This window comes from Lithobates pipiens, unplaced genomic scaffold, assembly GCF_037356315.1.
Source record: "Lithobates pipiens isolate NorthernLeopardFrog02 unplaced genomic scaffold, aLitPip1_a1.2 Scaffold_16, whole genome shotgun sequence".
Lineage (NCBI taxonomy): Eukaryota > Metazoa > Chordata > Amphibia > Anura > Ranidae > Lithobates > Lithobates pipiens.
Window position 1 is genome coordinate 631,118,184 of NW_027507748.1, and position 19,852 is coordinate 631,138,035.

At 39.7% G+C, this 19,852-nt stretch overlaps 1 protein-coding gene across 1 annotated transcript in view; it reads left to right on the forward strand.

Moving 5' to 3' along the window:
- Window positions 1-14,042, forward strand: part of UFM1 (ubiquitin fold modifier 1) — a 51,326-nt gene extending 37,284 nt beyond the window's left edge. Inside the window, exon 6 of the mRNA XM_077484181.1 lies at window positions 13,664-14,042. Coding sequence (XP_077340307.1) covers window positions 13,664-13,731 — 68 coding nt within the window. The 3' untranslated portion in view covers window positions 13,732-14,042. The remainder of the gene's footprint in view (window positions 1-13,663) is intronic.
- Window positions 14,043-19,852: the final 5,810 nt, after the last annotated feature.

Below are 19,852 nucleotides of genomic sequence, written 5' to 3' on the forward strand. Positions count from 1 at the left end.
ACAAATTGATTTAAATCAGACCATACTCCAGTAGTTTTCACCCTTCCCCCACAAATTAACTAATTAGAATAGTATCACAACTGGTAGATCGTTAAACTTTTTTTTTTACAGTATGAGGCACAGGAGAAGTATTTGGGTACATGGGGTTATGCTGTTGCCTTTAGGAGCTGTAAGGACAGCCCAGTATCGCCTCTCCCATTCCTAGCATACCTCAGTTTTTTTGCTTGTGCCTTAGTAGACTAGGCATCTTCTCTCATCTGAGAGAACCAAAACTCTTTTTTTCTTTTTTTTTTTCTTTTGTTTGTTGTTTCTACAGTTGCTGCAGTGACTCTGGAGCTTCTTTTTGCAGCTTCTGTCCTGGCTAATCCTTGGTTTAGCTCTGCAGGCCATGATACACGATTCCCAGTGTAAAGAAATGGTACTGGTCTGTAATGTGCTTTCTGGGCACTAGACTCTGTGTTAGGCGCAGGGCATTCCTTCCTTTCTTCTGAGTTAACAGTTGACTCTGACCGCCAACATACAGCAGACTGCAGACCTCCCAGAGTTTTGGGTGGATTCTAAACCTCCAGGATTCGACTCTGGAACCATCTCATTGTTTTGAATATCTGGGTCTAATCTTAAATTTGTTTCTTCCCCTGGACGAACTGTAGACTCTCCAATCCTATGTTTGGACACTACAGCCCAGGAGCTTTCCAACTTTGCTTTGCTTTAAGGTTTTGGGCCTGATGGTTACCAATTAATTTCCATATGCCCAGTTCTAGTCCAGACTATTGCAACTCAAGTTTTTGGCAGTGTGAAAACAGCAAGCTTGGTCTCTGGATTTTCCCATACATCTGACTAGCAGGACCAGACTTGCCCTGGCATGTTGGGTCAAAAGTGTGGTGCTGGAATCAGGATAGTCCCTTCTGCCAGGTGTTTGGAAGGTTCTCATGACAGACATTGGCCTATTAAGCTGCAAATGAGTTCAGGAGAAGGCACCTGGTCCTTTGAATGCTCATCTTCCATTCATTCTGGAACTTGGGGCACATTACTTATCCCTTAAACGCTTAACCTCTCATCTGTGAGGTCATCCGACCAGGATTCAGTCAGACAATGCAAGGGCTTACATTGATTATTGGGGCGGATTAGGGTCTCTTGGCTCAGGGAAGTGGATCTGATTCTGGTTTAAGCAGAAGTTCACATTGCAGCCCTGTCTGCTGTCCACATCCCAGTCAAGGAAAATTGACAGACCTACTTCCTCAGTCGCCAACATCTAGGCTCCAAAGAATGGTCTCTTCACCCCGAAGTGTTTCAATCTCTATCACAGCTGAAGGACATGCCAGGCTTGGACCTTCTGGACCCTAGGTTCAACAACAACCTCCTGAGCAGGTTTGTCTCCTGATCAAGGTGTCCTTCCACCTTTTTAGTAGTTGTTGATGGTGACTCTGGCATCAGTTCTACATTGTCTATGCCTTTTAATTGCTAAAACACATTCCTCACCTACTCCGTAGAATCAAGCTGGAGGTCTCTGTCGCTGGCTTTAATGTCCTCGCAGATTAGTTCGTCCCTATGCTCTTGAAGGCTCGGAAGTAGACTTCTTGCAAAGTCTACCATTGCACTTGAAAGACATATTTCTCCTGGTTTGATGTAAGGCAAGTTCTTTGTGGGACAAACCCTGTATTTTCTCCATTCTGGTCTGGATAGACATTTGGCATGGAGTACCCTTGAAGATCACGTCTCAGCTTTAACTATACTTTTTCAGAGACTGCTTGCCTCTCACGCCTTAGTGAAGGCCTTCGCACAAGGTATCACTCACATTGTTCCTCCCATACCCAGTGTGCCCATGAGATCTCACCCTGGTTGCCTTTCTTGCCACTTTCACTTCTTTGAAGTGAGTCTCTGAGTTGATGGACTTAAATGTGAACTCCAATCAGTCTTGTAGTTGTACAGGCCCCTCTGCTGTACTGAAATGGCTTTCTCTAGTTTTACTGCACTGTGAGCTTCCCACAATGTGCATTAGTAGCTGCAGCAAGTCAGATAGATCCCATCTAATTCCCTGGCTAGAGGATGCCTAGAATTATTTAGCTCTTCTCTTCTCTCCCCAGCCTTACTGTTGCTAGCCCCACTACCTTTCATTGGATTTCAGTTCTTTTGAATAGGGAATATTACATCTGGGTGTGTCCTATGGTGGTCTGCTGTTTACAGGAAGCTATGTACAGCCCTTTCCACCCGCCATGATGTGCCTGAAGCACAGAAACCCAGTGAGGATGTCACTGGGTCTAATATAAGGCATGTCCTGAAAAAGGAAAGATTTTATTTAAAAAGGTCATTAGCATGTTGCTGAGGGGAGATCGAGGAACCATCTAACTGAATACTTCTCCTGTGTCCTGTAATAAACTCCAGATAAGTAAAATATCCTAATTTTTTTTTACCCATATACTACTAGACTTCAAGTGGTTATACCGGGATGATGCCTGCCACTGTCTTTTGTGGCTTTACCTGAGATCTCCCATCTCACCGGTAGCTCTGATCCACCAGCCAGCACATAGAGCTGATCTAAGACCAGAATGGCTTTGATATAGGACTCAGAAGCGCCACATCCGGTTTCCCCGGACGTCAACGCTGCCATTTAATAAAATGAAAAGCATTTGATTACACCAACCTTGGCAGACTTCTGGCATTGGTGTATAAACACTTTAATGCATTATTACATTTTGCTCTGGTGTTTTTCATATCATTTTTAGTAGTACAAATGGCACTATAGTTTCCAATGGCTGTTTGCAACATGGGAAATTTCTTGTCACCTGCCATAACCCTCCCCCCAACTATCCCCATTCCACCCTCCATTAATGTCTGACACCTAACTGACCTGTCTGCCTGATGTAATTCTGGTTCACCCTCCCCCTCAATCCTAGTTTAAATACATTAAAAATGGGATGTTTACAATAAAATAAGCACATTATCATTGTGAGGTATCGCCGCAAATGTCAGATCATGGGCAGTAATGCTAGCATGAGATCTTCTCTGTAAATCTTACGTGGTAACCTGTAAAGGCTTTTAAAGCATCGCCTATGGATAGTAAAATTTATGGCATTTGTCACCATTGCACGGACATGCCCAATTTTAAAGTGTGACATGTTTAGTATCCATTTACTCAATGACGTAACATTTTTTATATTTCACACATACATATTGGGTTATGTATTGTGTTTTTGTTTTTTTTTGCATTAAAATTCAAAAAGTGTATTTTTTCCAAAAACAAATTGCATTTGAAAAACCGTGTGACATAAAAAATTGCAACACCCACCAGTTTATTCTCTAGACCTTTTGATGTAAAAAAAAGATATAGTGTTTGTGGGTTCTAAGAAAATTTCTAGCAAAAAATACTGATTGTTACATGTAAACAAAGTGCCAGAAAAGGCCTGGAGCTAAAGTGGTTAACTTAAAGCCAGAGCCTTTTTTAAGCTCCCTGGATCCTGAGAGTTATAGAACAATATCTTGATCTGTTGGTGATATTCATTTAAAGGGTCAGTCCATCCAAAACTAAAATTCTGTTTATCGTTTTATGTTGGGGAGTTGAATTCCCAACCGACTTCTTACATTTCTTACATCTCCCCATTTGTCTTTGTCCATGATGCATTCTCCACATGTGCAGCAAATACAGAATCTTTTGTAGACATAGACTCTCCATGGGATGGTTGTAATAGGCAGAAGATCTTGGAATGCAGCCTGTCAGCCTTTTTAGAACTGACTTATCAATTTCTGGTGGGCTGGTTCTTAATATCATATAAACACATTTTGGTAGTATATTGATTAAATTAGTCATGCAACAGGCATTGTTTATCTACTAGTGGCTCTTGGAGTGAACTGCCATGATTTGCCTCTTATCAGTAATGCAAGTGGGGTCATTCATTTGTCTTTAATAGAGGCATAGTGTAAAAGTGTGTGTTGCCAGAAATAATTGAAAACGAATATTGGATAAATTAAGACAAGCACATTCAATTACTCATGTGTATAGAATTGTATACTTTTTGTAGCTTGTTGGAGGACATGGTAATTGACTTTTGCCAACTCTTATTTCCCTGAACCCACTAGTTGGGAAAATTAATTTTAGACCTTCTGATCTTGGATAATTTAAAATTCCTCCTGATGGTTTCTGCATATTTCTATTAAATATTTACTCTCGGCAACAGGGTTCAGCCTAGCAACAGTGGGTAAATGGCCCTGCAGATCAGATTGAAATGAAGATGTAATTTCAACATGCATGAACCAATTAATTCAGGCTTCTTGCTGGGTAATTAATATACCTGTCATTTAATCCCATAATGAACCTGCCTGCTATTAAATGTACTGTAACGGATTGTATTTTTTTTCTCAAAAGAAAGGGTACAGTCATTGCAATAAAATAAGTTTTTGTGCATAATCTTCCCCAGTACAACTGTTGTCTTTGCATACCATAGTAATTATAATTGCTTGGAAAGTTAAATGAGAAATGTTAGCATTTTTAGTTGGTATTGTAGAGTATAGACGTGGTAGATAATTGCCTGTAGATATATGCTTAATTATCAAGCTTTGCATTTCTATATCCTATGTGAAGATTAAAATGAAAATAAATTTGGAGCTTGCCTAATTCGATATGTGATGTTTTAAATTCCCTTAATGCTTATGTTTAATTGTACGTATTTGTTTTAATAAATAAAAAATAAGCTGCGTTTTTAAAGTGATATATTAACAAAATATAGAAACACAAAAACAAATCAAAAATAAATCATATTCGAACATAAGTCCCAAACAGTGAGCCGTGTAACTTATTTAAGGGCCTCCCAGTGAACACTGAAACCTTGAAGGTTCCTCCAATGGAAGATGGACAAACAGCGAAGGTTTAATGGAAATTTTGTAACTTTAAGAAACAAACAGAGTGAATCCACCACCACATAGAATGCATGCTTACCAGCTGCATAAGTTTACACACATGTGGCTACCACCACCACATAGAATGCACGCTTACCAGCTGCACAAGTTTACACACATGTGGCTAATACCAAGCCAGGGCCTTTTCCTCCAAGATGTCTGGTCAAGCCATATGACGCATTAAGCCGTTCAATGCAGAAGGTGATTAGAGGCACAGCTTGCAGGTCCAGACACAATGTAAAAGGCGATGTCAGCTCAGAAAAAAAGCAGGGAAAATGGTCATAGGTAAAACCAGAGAGTTGTTAATAAAAAAGCAGTATCGCATATACAGAATTCCAATAAAAAATGAGGCCAGCCTGCAACATTCTCAATGCCCGTACAATTGGGACGTGTCAGCACGTCCTCCTTCTGAAGTGCTTCATCACTAGTCTGGCATCATCCTGGGGTATGGGCGGCGTACTGACGCACCGCTTTATATAATGGACACATACAACCAAGCCTCAGTCTGAATCTCAAGCGGCTGATGTTGCAAATGGCATTTTGATTATGGGCAAAACCAAGAGATACTAGAAGGTGGTGGGACAAATAGTGAGCGCACCAAGTCAAAACACCCACCATTGGACTAAAACACCTTCCAAAAATAAACCACTCAAATGTGTGAGTCATCTGACACCTCACCTTGAACATTGAAGGTGTGAGGGGACAGTATACCCCATATGGACAAACCGGCCGATATCATCAAAATCGATCAAAAATCTCCACAATGAGTACTCATTCTAATAAAAAATATATACTTAAAAATTGAATGTACTATATAAAAAATAAAAATAAAGAGGAGGAACGAAATTGGACCTATTCAGTAACAACTCAACATAAGGGGATATCGTACCCTTATCGGCCTACTCAGAGCAATATGCATAACGGTAATGAAACTGAAATGTCCCATGTATTAAAAGGGAAAACCCATGTATAGATCTATACTAACACATTGGAATGGAATCACTCAACCTAAACAATAGGGGGATACACCTCTAATTTGAGGCAAACTGTAGGGAGATTAATTTTTTAGATCTCAAAATTTCTGTTAGGGATGACTCGTTTATCACCTGTACATTTTTCAAATCAACTGACAGAAATTCTTACATTCCGGTGGACAGTTGCCACCATGCCTCTTAAAGAGTTAGGTTGAAAAAAGGCACAAATCCATCCAGTTCAACCTTAAAAACAATAAATAAAATAAAAAAAAATTGTACAATCCAATATACCCGATTTTATACCCACAGTTGATCCAGAGGAAGGCAAAAAAAAAACCCAGCAGAGTGCTCCAATTTGCTACAGCAGGGGAAAAAAATTCCTTCCTGATCCCCCAAGAGGCAATCGGATTTTCCCTGGATAATATTTACCTATAAATGTTAGTATCCAGTTATATTATGTACATTCAGGAAAGTATCCAGGCCTTTCTTAAAGCAATCTACTGAGCTGGCCAGAACCACCTCTGGCAGGAGTCTATTCCACATCTTCACAGCTCTTACTGTGAAGAAACCTTTCCATATTTGAAGATGAAATCTCTTTTCCTCTAGACGTAAATAGTGCCCCGTGTCCTCTGGGTTGACCGTAAAGAGAATAACTCAACACCAAGTTCAATATATGGACCCCTTATATATTTGTACATATTGATCATATCCCCCTTAATCTCCTCTTCTCAAGAGGGAATAAATTCAGTTCCTCTAATTTTTCCTCATAGCTGAGCTCCTCCACGCCTCTTATCAGTTTAGTTGCCCTTCTCTGCACTTTCTCCAGTTCCCCGATTATCTTTTTTTGAGAACTGGTGCCCAAAACTGAACTGCATATTCCAGGTGAGGTCTTACTAATGATTTGAACAGGGGCAAAATTATCTTTCGGAGTCCATACCTCTCTTCATACAAGAAAGGACTTTGCTCACTTTGGAAACGGCAGCTTGGCATTGCACGCTGTTATTGAGCTTATGATCTACCAAAACCCCCAGATCCTTCACCACGGATTCCCCCCAGTTATACCCCCCCCCCCCCCCCCCAGCATGTATGATGCATGCATATTCTTAGCCCCAAAGTGCATAACTTTACATTTTTCAACATTAAAACTCATCTGCCACATAGTCGCCCAATGAGATCGGCTTGTAAATTGGAGACATCCTGTAAGGATGTTATTCCACTGCATAGCTTGGTGTCATCTGCAAAAGACAGAAAGTAACGGTCCCAGCACTGAACCTTGGGGTACACCACTGATGACCTTAGACCATTCAGAGTACAAATCATTAACCAATACTCTCTGAATTCTGTCTTTTAGCCAGTTTTCTATCCATTTACAAACTGATATTTCCAGGCCTGTAGAATTTACCTGAGCCGCGTTTGGGGAACTGTGTCGAATGCTTTTGCAAAATCCAAGTATACCATGTCCACAGCCACCCCTCTGTCCAAGGTTTTACTTACCTCTTCATAAAAAGAAATCAGGTTTGTTTGACAACTTCTGTCTTTCATGAATCCATGCTGTCCATTGCTTAAAATGTTTTTTTTCCAGCAAGAACTTGTCTATGTGGTCTTTCATTAAACACTTCAGTATCTTCCCAACTATAGAAGTTAAACTAACAGGTCTATAGTTACTTGGTGAAGACTTTGGTCCCTTTTTAAATATAGGCACCATGTTCGTCCTGCGCCAATCCAGTGGTACTATTCCCGTCATTAAGGAGTCCCTAAAAATTAGATACAGTGGCTCTGAAATTACAGAGCTCAATTCTTTTAGGATCCATGGGTGAATGCCATCAGGTCCAGGTGCTTTATCCACCTTTTATTCTGTCTAAATATTTCTGGACCATATCACTTTTGAGCCATTGTGGATCATTCGGGGCTGTGTCAATACCACCCCCATTATGGACATGAGCTCCCCCCTTGCTCTTTTGTATACACAGAGCTGAAGAAAGTATTTAATAAATTAACCTTCTCTTTGTCCCCAGTCACCCACTCTAGATTATTTTGTAAAGGACCTACATGCTCAGACCTTTTTACTATTAATATATTTGAAGAATTTTTGGGGGGTTGTCCTGCTATCTTTTGCAATCTGTTGTTCGTTTTGAATTTTTGCATCCTTGATTTCCTTTTTACATATTTTGTTAAATTCTTTGTAACATTTAAATTACACTAGTGTTCCTTAATTTTTGTATTTTTTAAAAGCTCTTCTTTTATTGTGTATAGCTTTTTTAACTTTGGCCGTGAGCCACATAGGTTTTGTTTTTAGCTTTTTGCTCTCTCGAAGTTAAGTGTTTTTATCTTACCTGTATGTATTTCTTGTTTAGCGCTAACATCAAATGAAATCATGTTATGATCACTGCTACCCAGGTGTTCCTTTATTTATTAGTAATAAGCTCTGCATGGTTTGAGATTACCAGGTCCAACAGAGCTTCATTCCTAGTTGGGGACTCAATAAACTAGACCATAAAATTGTTCTGTAATAGGTTTATAATTTTTTGCCCTTTCACTGTCCTGGCAGTGCCATTACTCCAGTCAATTTCTGGGTAGTTAAAATCCCCCATTATTATCACTGTTCCAGCCCTCGCAGCCCTTTCCATCTGTGCAAGGAGCTGAGTCTCCACCTCCTCATTAACATTGGGTGGTCTATAACAAACTCCAATTATTAACTTTGAACTACGCCCATCTATATGCAGTTCCACCCATAATGCTTCAGACACATCACACTCTCCATCAACCAGGTCCTCTTTCACACTTTGTGAGAAGTGATCTCAAAGCGAGACAGACCCCGCCCCCTTTCCTTTTTACCCTGTCTCTCCAAAAGAGTGCATAGCCAGGGATATTAATAGCCCAGTCATGTGAGGATTGAAGCCAAGTTTCAGCAATACCTATTACATCATAGCTCTCCTCATGCACCAGAGCTTCCAACTCACCTATTTTGCTTGGCAGACTTCTGGCATTGATGTATAAACACTTTAATGCATTATTACATTTTGCTCTGGTGTTTTTCATATCATTTTTAGTAGTACAAATGGCACTATAGTTTCCAATGGCTGTTTGCAACATGGGAAATTTCTTGTCACCTGCCATAACCCTCCCCCCAACTATCCCCATTCCACCCTCCATTAATTTCTGACCCCTAACTGACCTGTCTGCCTGATGTAATTCTGGTTCACCCTCCCCCTCAATCCTAGTTTAAATACTCCTCCAGCCTTCCCATAAACCTCTCCCCCAGCACAGCAGACCCCCTTCCATTCAAGGGAAAACCGTCTTTAGCACTTGAATGGAAGGGGGTCTGCTGTGCTGGGGGAGAGGTTTATGTGAAGTCTGGAGGCTCTTAGGTACTGACTCAGGCCAGTACCTAAGAGCCAGTATATGAAACTGAAGCGCAATTGTACAGAAGCTGAGGAATTTTTGGTACAAGCGGGAAGTTTTCTTTCTGGCTGTACGTCCAAGTAACCTAAGATAGAGCCCTTTATCACGTGTTCTACTGAGGGGGTAGTCTACTTACTGCAGCCCACAAGGGCACTGCAGTATGTGGTCAGGACGAAACGCCCCCTCTAACTTGCCACAATAGGAATCCCCCAAGACTATATTTCTTGGGATAGATAAATTCAGTCCCCATTGGAGGGGTATCTCCCTAATTAGGAGTATCTCTAAACTTGAGATGTCCTGGGTCCATAAATTAAAGACCTATGTCCCCTACAGTTTAAACATAGATGTGGATGTTAACGTTTTATAGCTAACTCTTGATTAACATTCCTCTATTTGTATACCATGGCCATGTACATAGAATTCTGGATATTTTACTGTTTTTTTGGTATAGTTGCTTACAGTTCAAACTAGGTCTGAATCTTGGCAATATATATTTCTCTATTTTTTTTCTTTTTTCTGTGGTTGATCTCAGTGGCCTGTATGGATACTACCATTGAGGTTGAACTGTGATATGCTCATTAATATGTTAGTATAGGTCTATACATGGGTTTTTCCTTTTTAATAGATGGGACATTTCAGTTTCATTACCATTATGCATATTTCTCTGATAAGGGTGTGATATCCCCTTATGGTGAGTTGTTACTGGATAGGACCAATTTTGTTCCTCCTCTTTTTATTTTTTTTTCATATAGTACATTACATTTTTAAGTATATATTTTTTATTAGTTTGAATACTCATTGTGGAGATTTTTGATAGATTTTGATGATATTGGCCGATTTGTCCATATGGGGTATACTGTCCGCTCGGGATATAACACCTTCAATGTGAGGTGTCATGACTCACAGATTTGAGTGAATTATTTTTGGTAGGTGTGTTAGTCCAATGGTGAGTGTTTTGACTTGTTGCGCTCGCTATTTGTCCCACCACTTTCTAGTACCTCATGGTTTTGCCCATAATCAAAATGGAATTTGCAGCATCAGCCACCTGAGATTCAGACCGAGGCTTGTTCTATGTGTCCATTATATGAAGCGGTCCATCAGTATGCTGCCCATGCCCCAGGATGACGCCAGACTAGTGAAAAAACGTGCCTGAAGGAGCAACGTGCTGACGTTACCTAGTCGTTCATGTCCCCATTGTTCGGGCGGTTGTATTGTAACTGGACGGCCTAATTTTTTTATTGAAATTCTGTATACGCTCTATAAGCGATACTGCTTTTTTTAAAATTAATAAACAACTATGGTTTTAGCTATGGCAATTTTCCTTGCTTTTTTTTTCTGAGCTGACAACGCCTCTTACATTGTGTGTACACCTGCAAGTCATGCCTCTAATCACCTTCCAGCTTGAATGGCTTACTGCGTCATATGGCTTGACCAGACACCTAAAGTCATTGGAGGAAAAGGCCATGGCTGGGTATTAGCCACAGGTGTCTAAACTTGTGCAGCTGATAAGCGTGCGCTTTATGTGGTGGTTTGTTTCTTAAAGTCGCAAGATTTCCATTAAACCTTCACTGTTTGTCCATGTTCCATTGGGGTAACCTTCAAGGTTTCAGTGTTCACTGGAGGACTGTGTCTATATTTGGTTAATATGTCACTTTAAGAGTGCAGCTTATTTTATTTATCTTTTTAGGTGTTTTTCACTTTGAGTTGCTGCTAGAGTTATTAGGTTTGCATCCAGCGCAGTTTTTATATATATATATATATATATATATATATATATATATATATATAATTTGTATTAATGAATGTGGCACTCATGCGTTTTGTTAGGTTGTTGTGTGGTGACTGCTGTACAGTTACTGCATAAACAATGCAATTACAAATGCTTTTTTTTTTTTTTTTTTTTTTTTTCATATTTGGGGCCATTTATCTGAAGATTCCCATTAATACAAGTCATGGTATAGCTAGTAATCGTATTTAAAGTGATTGTAAAGGTTTGCAATATCATAACCTAGCGCCTGGCCTTCGAAGGTCATAGAGATTGCCAGGGACCTTCTGGTCCACGGTATTCTCTATGGTAAATGCTGCCGCTGGCCAATTCTATAGCTCACCAATCGCACGGGCGAGCCAGTAGAAGCACTGGAAGGTGCCAGGAGGGGTGGGACGTCCCCTCCCGCCGCCTGTAAAAACAATCAAGTGGCTGAACAGCCGCTATGATTGTTTATACATTGCAGGAAATCGCCGGCAGAAAAGAATATCTGAATGAGGCCTGCAGCTGCACTGAGGTGGTGAGGCGGTGAGGGCGTCAGCGGTAAAGTGCCGGTAGTTATACCGGCGCTTTACTGACGTTTTAGCGGCTCTTTTCGGCCTCTAGCAGGGCACTTTTAACCACCCACTAGCTGCTGAAGAAGGGGTTAATAGCGCCCGTGTAGCAGCGCTGCAGCAATGCCCATTCATTTCAGTGAGCAAGGGCATTTCATGAGCAGTGTATGCTCCTAAACCGCCCCAAAGATACTTCTTGTAGGACTTTAACGTCCCGTGACAGGAGTGGCGCTATTTTTAGAGAGATATAAAATGGCCACAAAAGTTTTTATTTGTGTGTGTGTGTGTGTGTGTGTATATGTGTGTGTGTGTATATATATATATATATATATATATAATATTATTGGGAAATCTCCACTAAATCTTTGAATCAGCTGGAAATGTATTAAAGTTAAATTTATGCCACTCTGAGCTTTCCAATTCTGGCGGATATCATTGAAAGCATGCAAGGTCTTAATTGTGGCTTTCCTGTTTGTGGCCCATCTTAAAGTGTTACTAAACCCACAACCGTAAAATTAGTCTGTATGTGCAGTAAAGCATGCTTGTTATACTTACTGTGGAACCTAAGGAGTTAATCCTCCACATTGTGTTAAAAAAAGCTTTTTGATCTTGTATGTACAGATCCTCCTCATGCATTGTCCCCTGGACAAGTCCAGATAAGACAGACCCTTTGGAGTCAGGCTGCACATGCTCAGTTTGGTGTGTATTTCTAGAGAGATTTTTTTTTCTTTTGTGTGGTTGAGTGCATGTGATCAGCACAGGGCCAATCGGCACTGTCCAGACAGAGGGTCGGGAGCCCTGCAGCCTCATAGGACAGCTCAGTGCAGTATGAAAACTCTTCCTACAAGCTTCACCAGGAACTGATAGAAATCACAAGACTGCTATATAGCACTGATGAGTGAAGGTATTTAGCAGTTTATATTTACTAAAATAATTGCATTTCCGTGTTCTGTGTATTGTGAGGGACTAGATAAAGTGAATGCAGGGTCCTGGGTTTAGTAACATTTTAAGTAATGTTGCTGTTGCCTTCCCTTTGTGAAGTTTCCATATACTTGGCACATCTTATTTTAAGGGGAAATTTGAATTAGCTTTATGTGCTCTCCCTGTGGCTTGCATATAGCTCCTGGGGCTTGTTGAGTGCAGGAAACTTGTTGAGATATCTACATCTAGCAATTTACTTTGTGGCATAACTCAAAGCATCAAATTGTAGAAATCATCAAATATGTCTATGATTTAGGTTGATTTTAACATGTTGAATTGTTCTTATTAAAGGCTTTAAAAAATGATTTTGTTTTATGCACTTATGTATGTGTTTTTGGATTGCACCTAAAAAATCCCACAAAAATGTCTTCATTCATTGTGACCATTTACTGGGGATGTGACATAAAACAATAAACAGAATTTTAGTTTTGGATGGGACTGACCCTTTAAATGAATATTGTCAACAAATCAATATATTGTTGTATAACTCCCAGGAAGCTTAAAAAAACTGTCTGCCTTTTTAAGTTAACCACTTAAGCTCCAGGCCTTTTCTGGCACTTTCTGTTTACATGTAACAATCAGTGATTTTTGCTAGAAAATGTCTTAGAACCCTCAAACATTTATATATATATATATATATATATATATATATATATATATATATATATAATTTATTTTCTTTTAAAGCACAGGCCCTAGAGAATAAATGGTGTGCATTGCAATTTTTTTTTATGTTACACGATGTTTGCACAGCAGTTTTTCAAACGCAATTTTTTGAGAAAAAATACACTTTAAAAAAAAAAAAAAAATTATTAGCTGATGTTAGGCTCAGTAAATAGATACCAGACATGTCATACTTTAAAATTGCGAATACCCGTGCAATGGCCTTTACAGGTTACCACTTTTCCCATTGAAAGCTGGTAAGGAGAAATCGCTAATGGAGCCCTGACTGGAATTCACATCCTTCTCCAATATCCAAAACTAAATGGTAAACATTTAACCGAATATGCACTTTAATTTCACACAGAATCCTTGTTGAATCTAGAATATGCCGTTTTGACCTACATTGTGTAATTTTTTTTTTTTTTTTTTTCCAGGAAATGTTTTCCTCAAACACGGCTCTGAACTCCGACTCATTCCCAGAGACCGAGTGGGCAGCTCTTAATACCTTCTGGACGTCTTGCTTTCTGGAACATGGAAAGAACATACTTATTGAGGGCCTTAAAAAAGATCAGACTCTGAATTTTAATTTAAGATTTAATTCAGTCAGGCCCTGTTCTCCTTTAAAATCAAAGTGACTTTGAAGATTAAAGATTTGGAAGATTTAATTATGGCTTCAGATGTCTTTAAAACCATATAGCTCTGGCGCCTCTATAGTCTGTCAACGTTAATATGTATAAAAGAACGTACAGTGTATGTCAAATTGTAACACTGGCTGTGTACAGGAACTTCTAATACAGTCGAAGAGGAATCTAACTTCTTATCTTGTGAAATTGGGTTACATTTACTTATGTTTCTTTTTTCCTTTTTTTTTTTTTTTTTTTTTTATATTTAACCTAATAAAACTGCGCTGGTGGCACAGTTTTAATGATCTGACTTTCCGCATTGATAAGTTGAGATCACTCCAGTTTTCTGCTGCTCACTAAATGAAAGGACCCAGAGATTAAATGATTTCTGTATTTGTAAGGAACTATATATTTATAAAAATTGTGTCAGAAAATGGTGTTGAAAGCAAGATTACGAAAATTTGCTCCTCAACCGTCAATATTTCATGGATTTTCCTTTATAATCTTTGGTGTATCTGCCATTAATAGGATGTGAGTGTATTCTGCCTTACACCGTTTTCTTACACAACTTTTTAATGTGATTGGTTCACATACATAATTTAGAAGCTACTTTTCCAGTTTTTGCTGTTCAGTTTTTTTTTTTTTTTGTAGAAAAATAAAATGGTGGGAAATAACTAGTTGTTTAGTCCTGAATTTGTTAGCGTAGGATAAGAAAAAAAATAATCAAAACAAAAATATAAACACTCATACCCTGTATACAATACCCTATTGCCATTTAAAATACATATGTTACTATTGCACAAAGAAGTGTCAACTGTAGTTCTTGAAGAGAATGTATATTTCACTTACCATCCTTCATTCTTTTATCGGGCACCTCACGTTTAACCGCTTCAGCTCCAGAAGGTTTAACCTCCATAACAGCCTTCCTCAACCTTTTCAACACAGAGGAACCCTTGAAATTGTTCTCCAGTCTCAGGAACCCCTGCTAAAAATTAGAAATCTACAACTCATGATGCATTAGTGTGATGGTCAGTAGGAAGAATGGTCCTTGCACTTGTGATCATTGGGAAGAATTACCCCCTTACAGATAGCTGAAAAGATCAATGGTGTCGGTGGGAACTTATCCGAGAGGCAGAAATGGCCCAATGCTGAAGGAACCCCTAGCAACCTCTGGAGGAACCCGAGTTGAGAATAACTGCTCCATAATGTCCAGGCCATTTTTACGATACGGGGCTGTGTTCATTTTACTGACAATTGCGCGGCCGTGCGACCCTGTACACATATAAAATTGATGTCCTTTTTTTCCTACAAATAGAGCTTTCTTTTTATGGTATTTGATCACCTTTGCCGTTTTTATTTTTTACACTATAAACAAGAAAGGACAACAATTTTGAAAAGACAAAAAACAATATTTCTTTTTACTTTCTGCTATAAAACATATCCAATAAAATGTTTTTAAAAAATCAAATTTCTTCATCAATTTAGGCCAATATGTATTCTGCTACATGTTTTTGGTAAAAAAAAAAAAAAAATCACAATAAACGTATATTTATTGGTTTGCGCAAAAGTTATAGCGTCTACAAACTATGGGATATATTTAAAACATTTTTTTACTAGTAACGGATGCGATCAGTGACTTATAGCAGTATTGCCTTATAGTGATCTGCCTTATTTACATAGGCAGACCAGCATTCTGCCTCTGTCGAGAATGATCGTTGGGTCCTGGTGGACATGGGGCCCGCTGCACCCATTGATTAGCTCCCGCTGTGTCCTAATTATGGGTGTAACAGGTTGAGAAAGGTGAACTTATCTTTTCATCTCTTTTTTTATGCTCATGACAGTCGCTTTAGAAAGTTTCATGCATGCAAAATCGCACACATTCAGAATTTGCTAAAAAAAGGACCCGTTGAAAGTCACATCTTTAATCCAGTAGAACATACCTGCATGTCTACACCCCAATATAAATGATGGTTCGAGGATGCAACTGAACCTTCCTCTGATTTGTCTTGTAAAAGTTGTACTGTGTTAGGTACAGGGCTTAAAATTAGATTTCTTCTCTCTGAAAGTAAAATTAGGAAATGGTGTTATCTGGATTTATTTTATGATTTCAAGAGTTCTTTGATAACTCTTTTTTTTTTTTTTTTTTTTTTCCATTAGACCAGCTTTCCTCTGTAATACTTACAATATATTTCATTACTTGTATAAAGCACACCAATATATATATATATATATATATATATATATATATATGTGTGTGTTTCAAAGTAAACAACCTTTGATGTATTTGCTTCTAACGTGCTAATATGATTGAACATCTTCATAACTGAATATTATTACTTCTGCAGTATTTTTTCCGAACCAATACTCATTAATGTGGAGAAGGATTAGTAGGTGTTTTTTCTTTTCAAGTTACTCATGCAACTGAAATCAAATAGAAAAAAAAAATCTTCCAGTAAAAGAAGGCTTTTAACATTTAACTATTCTGTTCCTGACCAGAGCACTTTTTGTGATACAGCACTGCGTCGATTTAACTCTTCTTTGGTAAGAAGACCATTGGTGATCCAATGGCAAGCACCTTGTGGTACTTCAGGTACACTCATTAAAGGAATATTTCACTTTAATACAGTGGTGTGAAAAAGTGCCCCCTTCCTCATTTCCTGTTCCTTTGCATGTTTGTCACACTTAAGTGTTTCGGAACATCAAACCAATTTAAACAATAGTCAAGGACAACACAAGTAAACACAAAATGCAATTTGTAAATGAAGGTGTTTATTATTAAAGGTGAAAAAAAATCCAAACCATCATGGCCCTGTGTGAAAAAGTGATTGCCCCCTAAACCTAATAACTGGTTGGGCTACCCTTAGCAGCAACAACTGCAACCAAGCGTTTGCGATAACGTGCAATGAGGCTTTTACAGCGTCCTGGAGGAATTTTGGCCCACTCATCTTTGCAGAATTGTCCTAATTCAGTTACATTAGAGGGTTTTCGAGCATGAACGGGCTTTTTAAGGTCATACCACAACATCTCAATAGGATTCAGGTCAGGACTTTGGCTAGGCCACTCCAAAGTCTTCATTTTGTTTTTCTTCAGCCATTCGGTGGTGGACTTGCTGGTGTGTTTAGGATCATTGTCCTGCTGCAGAACCCAAGTTCGTTTCAGCTTGAGTACACGAACAGATGGTCGGACATTCTCCTTCAGGATCTCTTGGTAGACAGCAGAATTCATAGTTCCTTTTATCACGGCAAGTCTTCCAGGTCCTGAAGCAGCAAAACAGCCCCAGACCATCACACTACCACCACCATATTTTACTGTTGGTATAATGTTCTTTTTATGAAATGCAGTGTTCCTTCTACACCAGATATACTTGGACACACACCTTCCAAAGAGTTCCACTTTTCTCTCATCGGTCCACAGAATGTTGTCCCAAAAGTCTTGGGGATCATCAAGATGTGTTGTGGAGAAATTGAGACGAGCTTTGATGTTCTTTTTTCTCAGCAGTGGTTTTCTCCTTGGAACTCTGCCATGCAGGCCATTTTTGCCCAGTCTTTTCCTGATGGTGGAGGCATGAACGCTGACCTTAACTGAGGCAAGTGAGGCCTGCAGTTCCTTGGACGTTGTTGTGGGGTCTTTTGTGACCTCTTGGATGAGTCGTCGCTGCGCTCTTGGGGTAATTTTGGGCGGCCGGCCACTCCTGGGAAGGTTCACCACTGTTCCATGTCTTCGCCATTTGTGGATAATGGCTCTCACTGTGGTTCGCTGGATTCCCAAAGCTTTGGAAATGGCTTTATAACCCTTTCCAGACTGATAGATCTCAATTACTTTCTTTCTCAATTGTTCCTGAATTTCTTTGGGTCTCGGCATGATGTGTAGCTTTTAAGGATCTTCTGGTGGACCTTACTGTGTCAAGCAGCTCCTATTTAAGTGATGCCTTGATTGTGAACAGGTGTGGCAATAATCAGGCCTGGGTGTGGCTAGAGAAATTGAACTCAGGTGTGGACAACCACAGTTAAAGTATGTTTTAACAAGGGGGGCAATCACTTTTTCACACAGGGCCATGATGGTTTGGATTTTTTTTCACCTTTAATAATAAAAACCTTCATTTACAAATTGCATTTTGTGTTTACTTGTGTTGTCCTTGACTATTGTTTAAATTGGTTTGATGTTCCGAAACACTTAAGTGTGACAAACATGCAAAGGAACAGGAAATGAGGAAGGGGGCAAACACTTTTTCACACCACTGTATAATGTATATACATATATTTTGTACATAAATGTTATTAAAAATCTTCAGCTGTTGCAGTTCTCTAAAACGTTGCACAAATGTGAATGTCACCTCAATATACAAAACCATATGGCACACACTGACACTAAATGATAGCTGAAGCTGACCATACTGGTAAATTTTCAAATGAATGTTAGTTTGAAAACTCTCATTTTCCCAAATCTTCTTTTAGGACAGCACCCGAGAGATCATGGCTCCTCCAACAGGAAACCCCTCATCAATCCAATCATTATCAGGAGGCCACCACGTTGCTTCCATCAGTTTTTTGTGTTTCCTCCAGATGGAGGAACACCTGGTGGGAGCCATGATCTCTCAGGACTTTCCTGGGAGACGAAAGGTTCTCACCTGTCAGTTTTTTTGCTAGCAGAGTGATCCTTCCACTTGCCTCTTGCTGGATGGTCTTGTTGGCCCGCTCTCCCCCTTCCGTGCTCTAGGAGAGCCTGTACTACCTGAGACTGCTGCCCTTTTTTCTTGCAGGATGGGCGGTTTGCTGTGGTCCCCTGCATCGCGGGACGGCGTCGGTGCAAGACAGAGCAGCTGCCATTGTTCTGGTGGCCGAGGAGAGTCCTCGGCCACGTCCTGGGCAGTGTACATGAAGAATCCTGACTCCATCTGGAACAAGGATTCAAAACATGATTCCGCTTTCTCGCAGGTCTCAAAATCAACAGACCTCACCTTTGAAGATATGGGCACACTAAAGGAGCCCATAGATAAAGAGAATGGACATGCTTCTTAAAAGAGCCTGTCAACCCGTGATGAACAATCTGAAGCCAGCAATGGCAACGACATGCGTTGCTAGGAATTTAGAACACTGGATTAACTGATTCCCGACTGCCTCGCGCAGATACACTGTGGCAGAAGGGCAAGTACAGGCAGATTAACGTACCTGTACGTTGCCCATTAAGAGGCGGGTTGTGCGCGCCAGGAGCTCCGTGATCACGGGTCCCGCGGACTCTATGTCCGCGGGATACCCGCAATCATCTCACGGTAAGGAAGAACGGGGAGATGCTAATGTAAACAAGCATCTCCCCGTTCCGCCTGTAATCGGGAGCAGTGATCAGTGATGCTGGTTAACCCCTTCACTGCCAGTCACATTTACCCAGCAATCAATGCATATTTAATCGCTGTATAAATGTGAATGGTCCCAAAAGTGTCCGCCATAATGGCGCAGTAATGTCGCAGTCACGATAAAAATGGCTGATTTTACTAGTGAAAAAAAAAATTATCAATAAAAATGCCATAAAACGATCCCCTATTTTTGTATACGCTATAACTTTTGTGCAAACCAATCAATAAAGGCTTATTGCGATTTTTTTGTTTTTTTGACCAAAAATGTGTAGAAGAATACATATCGGCCTAAACTGAGGGAAAAATGTTTTTTTTATATATTTTTGGGGGATATTTATTATAGCAAAAAGTAAAAAATGTGTTTTTTTTTTGTTTATAGCGCAAAAAATGAAAAACGCAGAGGTGATCAAATACCACCAAAAGAAAGCCCTATTTGTGGGGAAAAAAAGGACGTCAGTTTTGTTTGGGAGCCACGTCGCACGACTGCGCAATTGTCAGTTAAAGCAACGCAGTGCAGAATTGCATTGCTCTGATCAGGAAGGGGGTAAATCCTTCCGGGGGCTGAAGTGGTTAACCTACATGGCATCAATAGATTTACAGGATGCCTACCTCCACATACCCATTGCCACCAGGTCCCAGAAATATCTGAG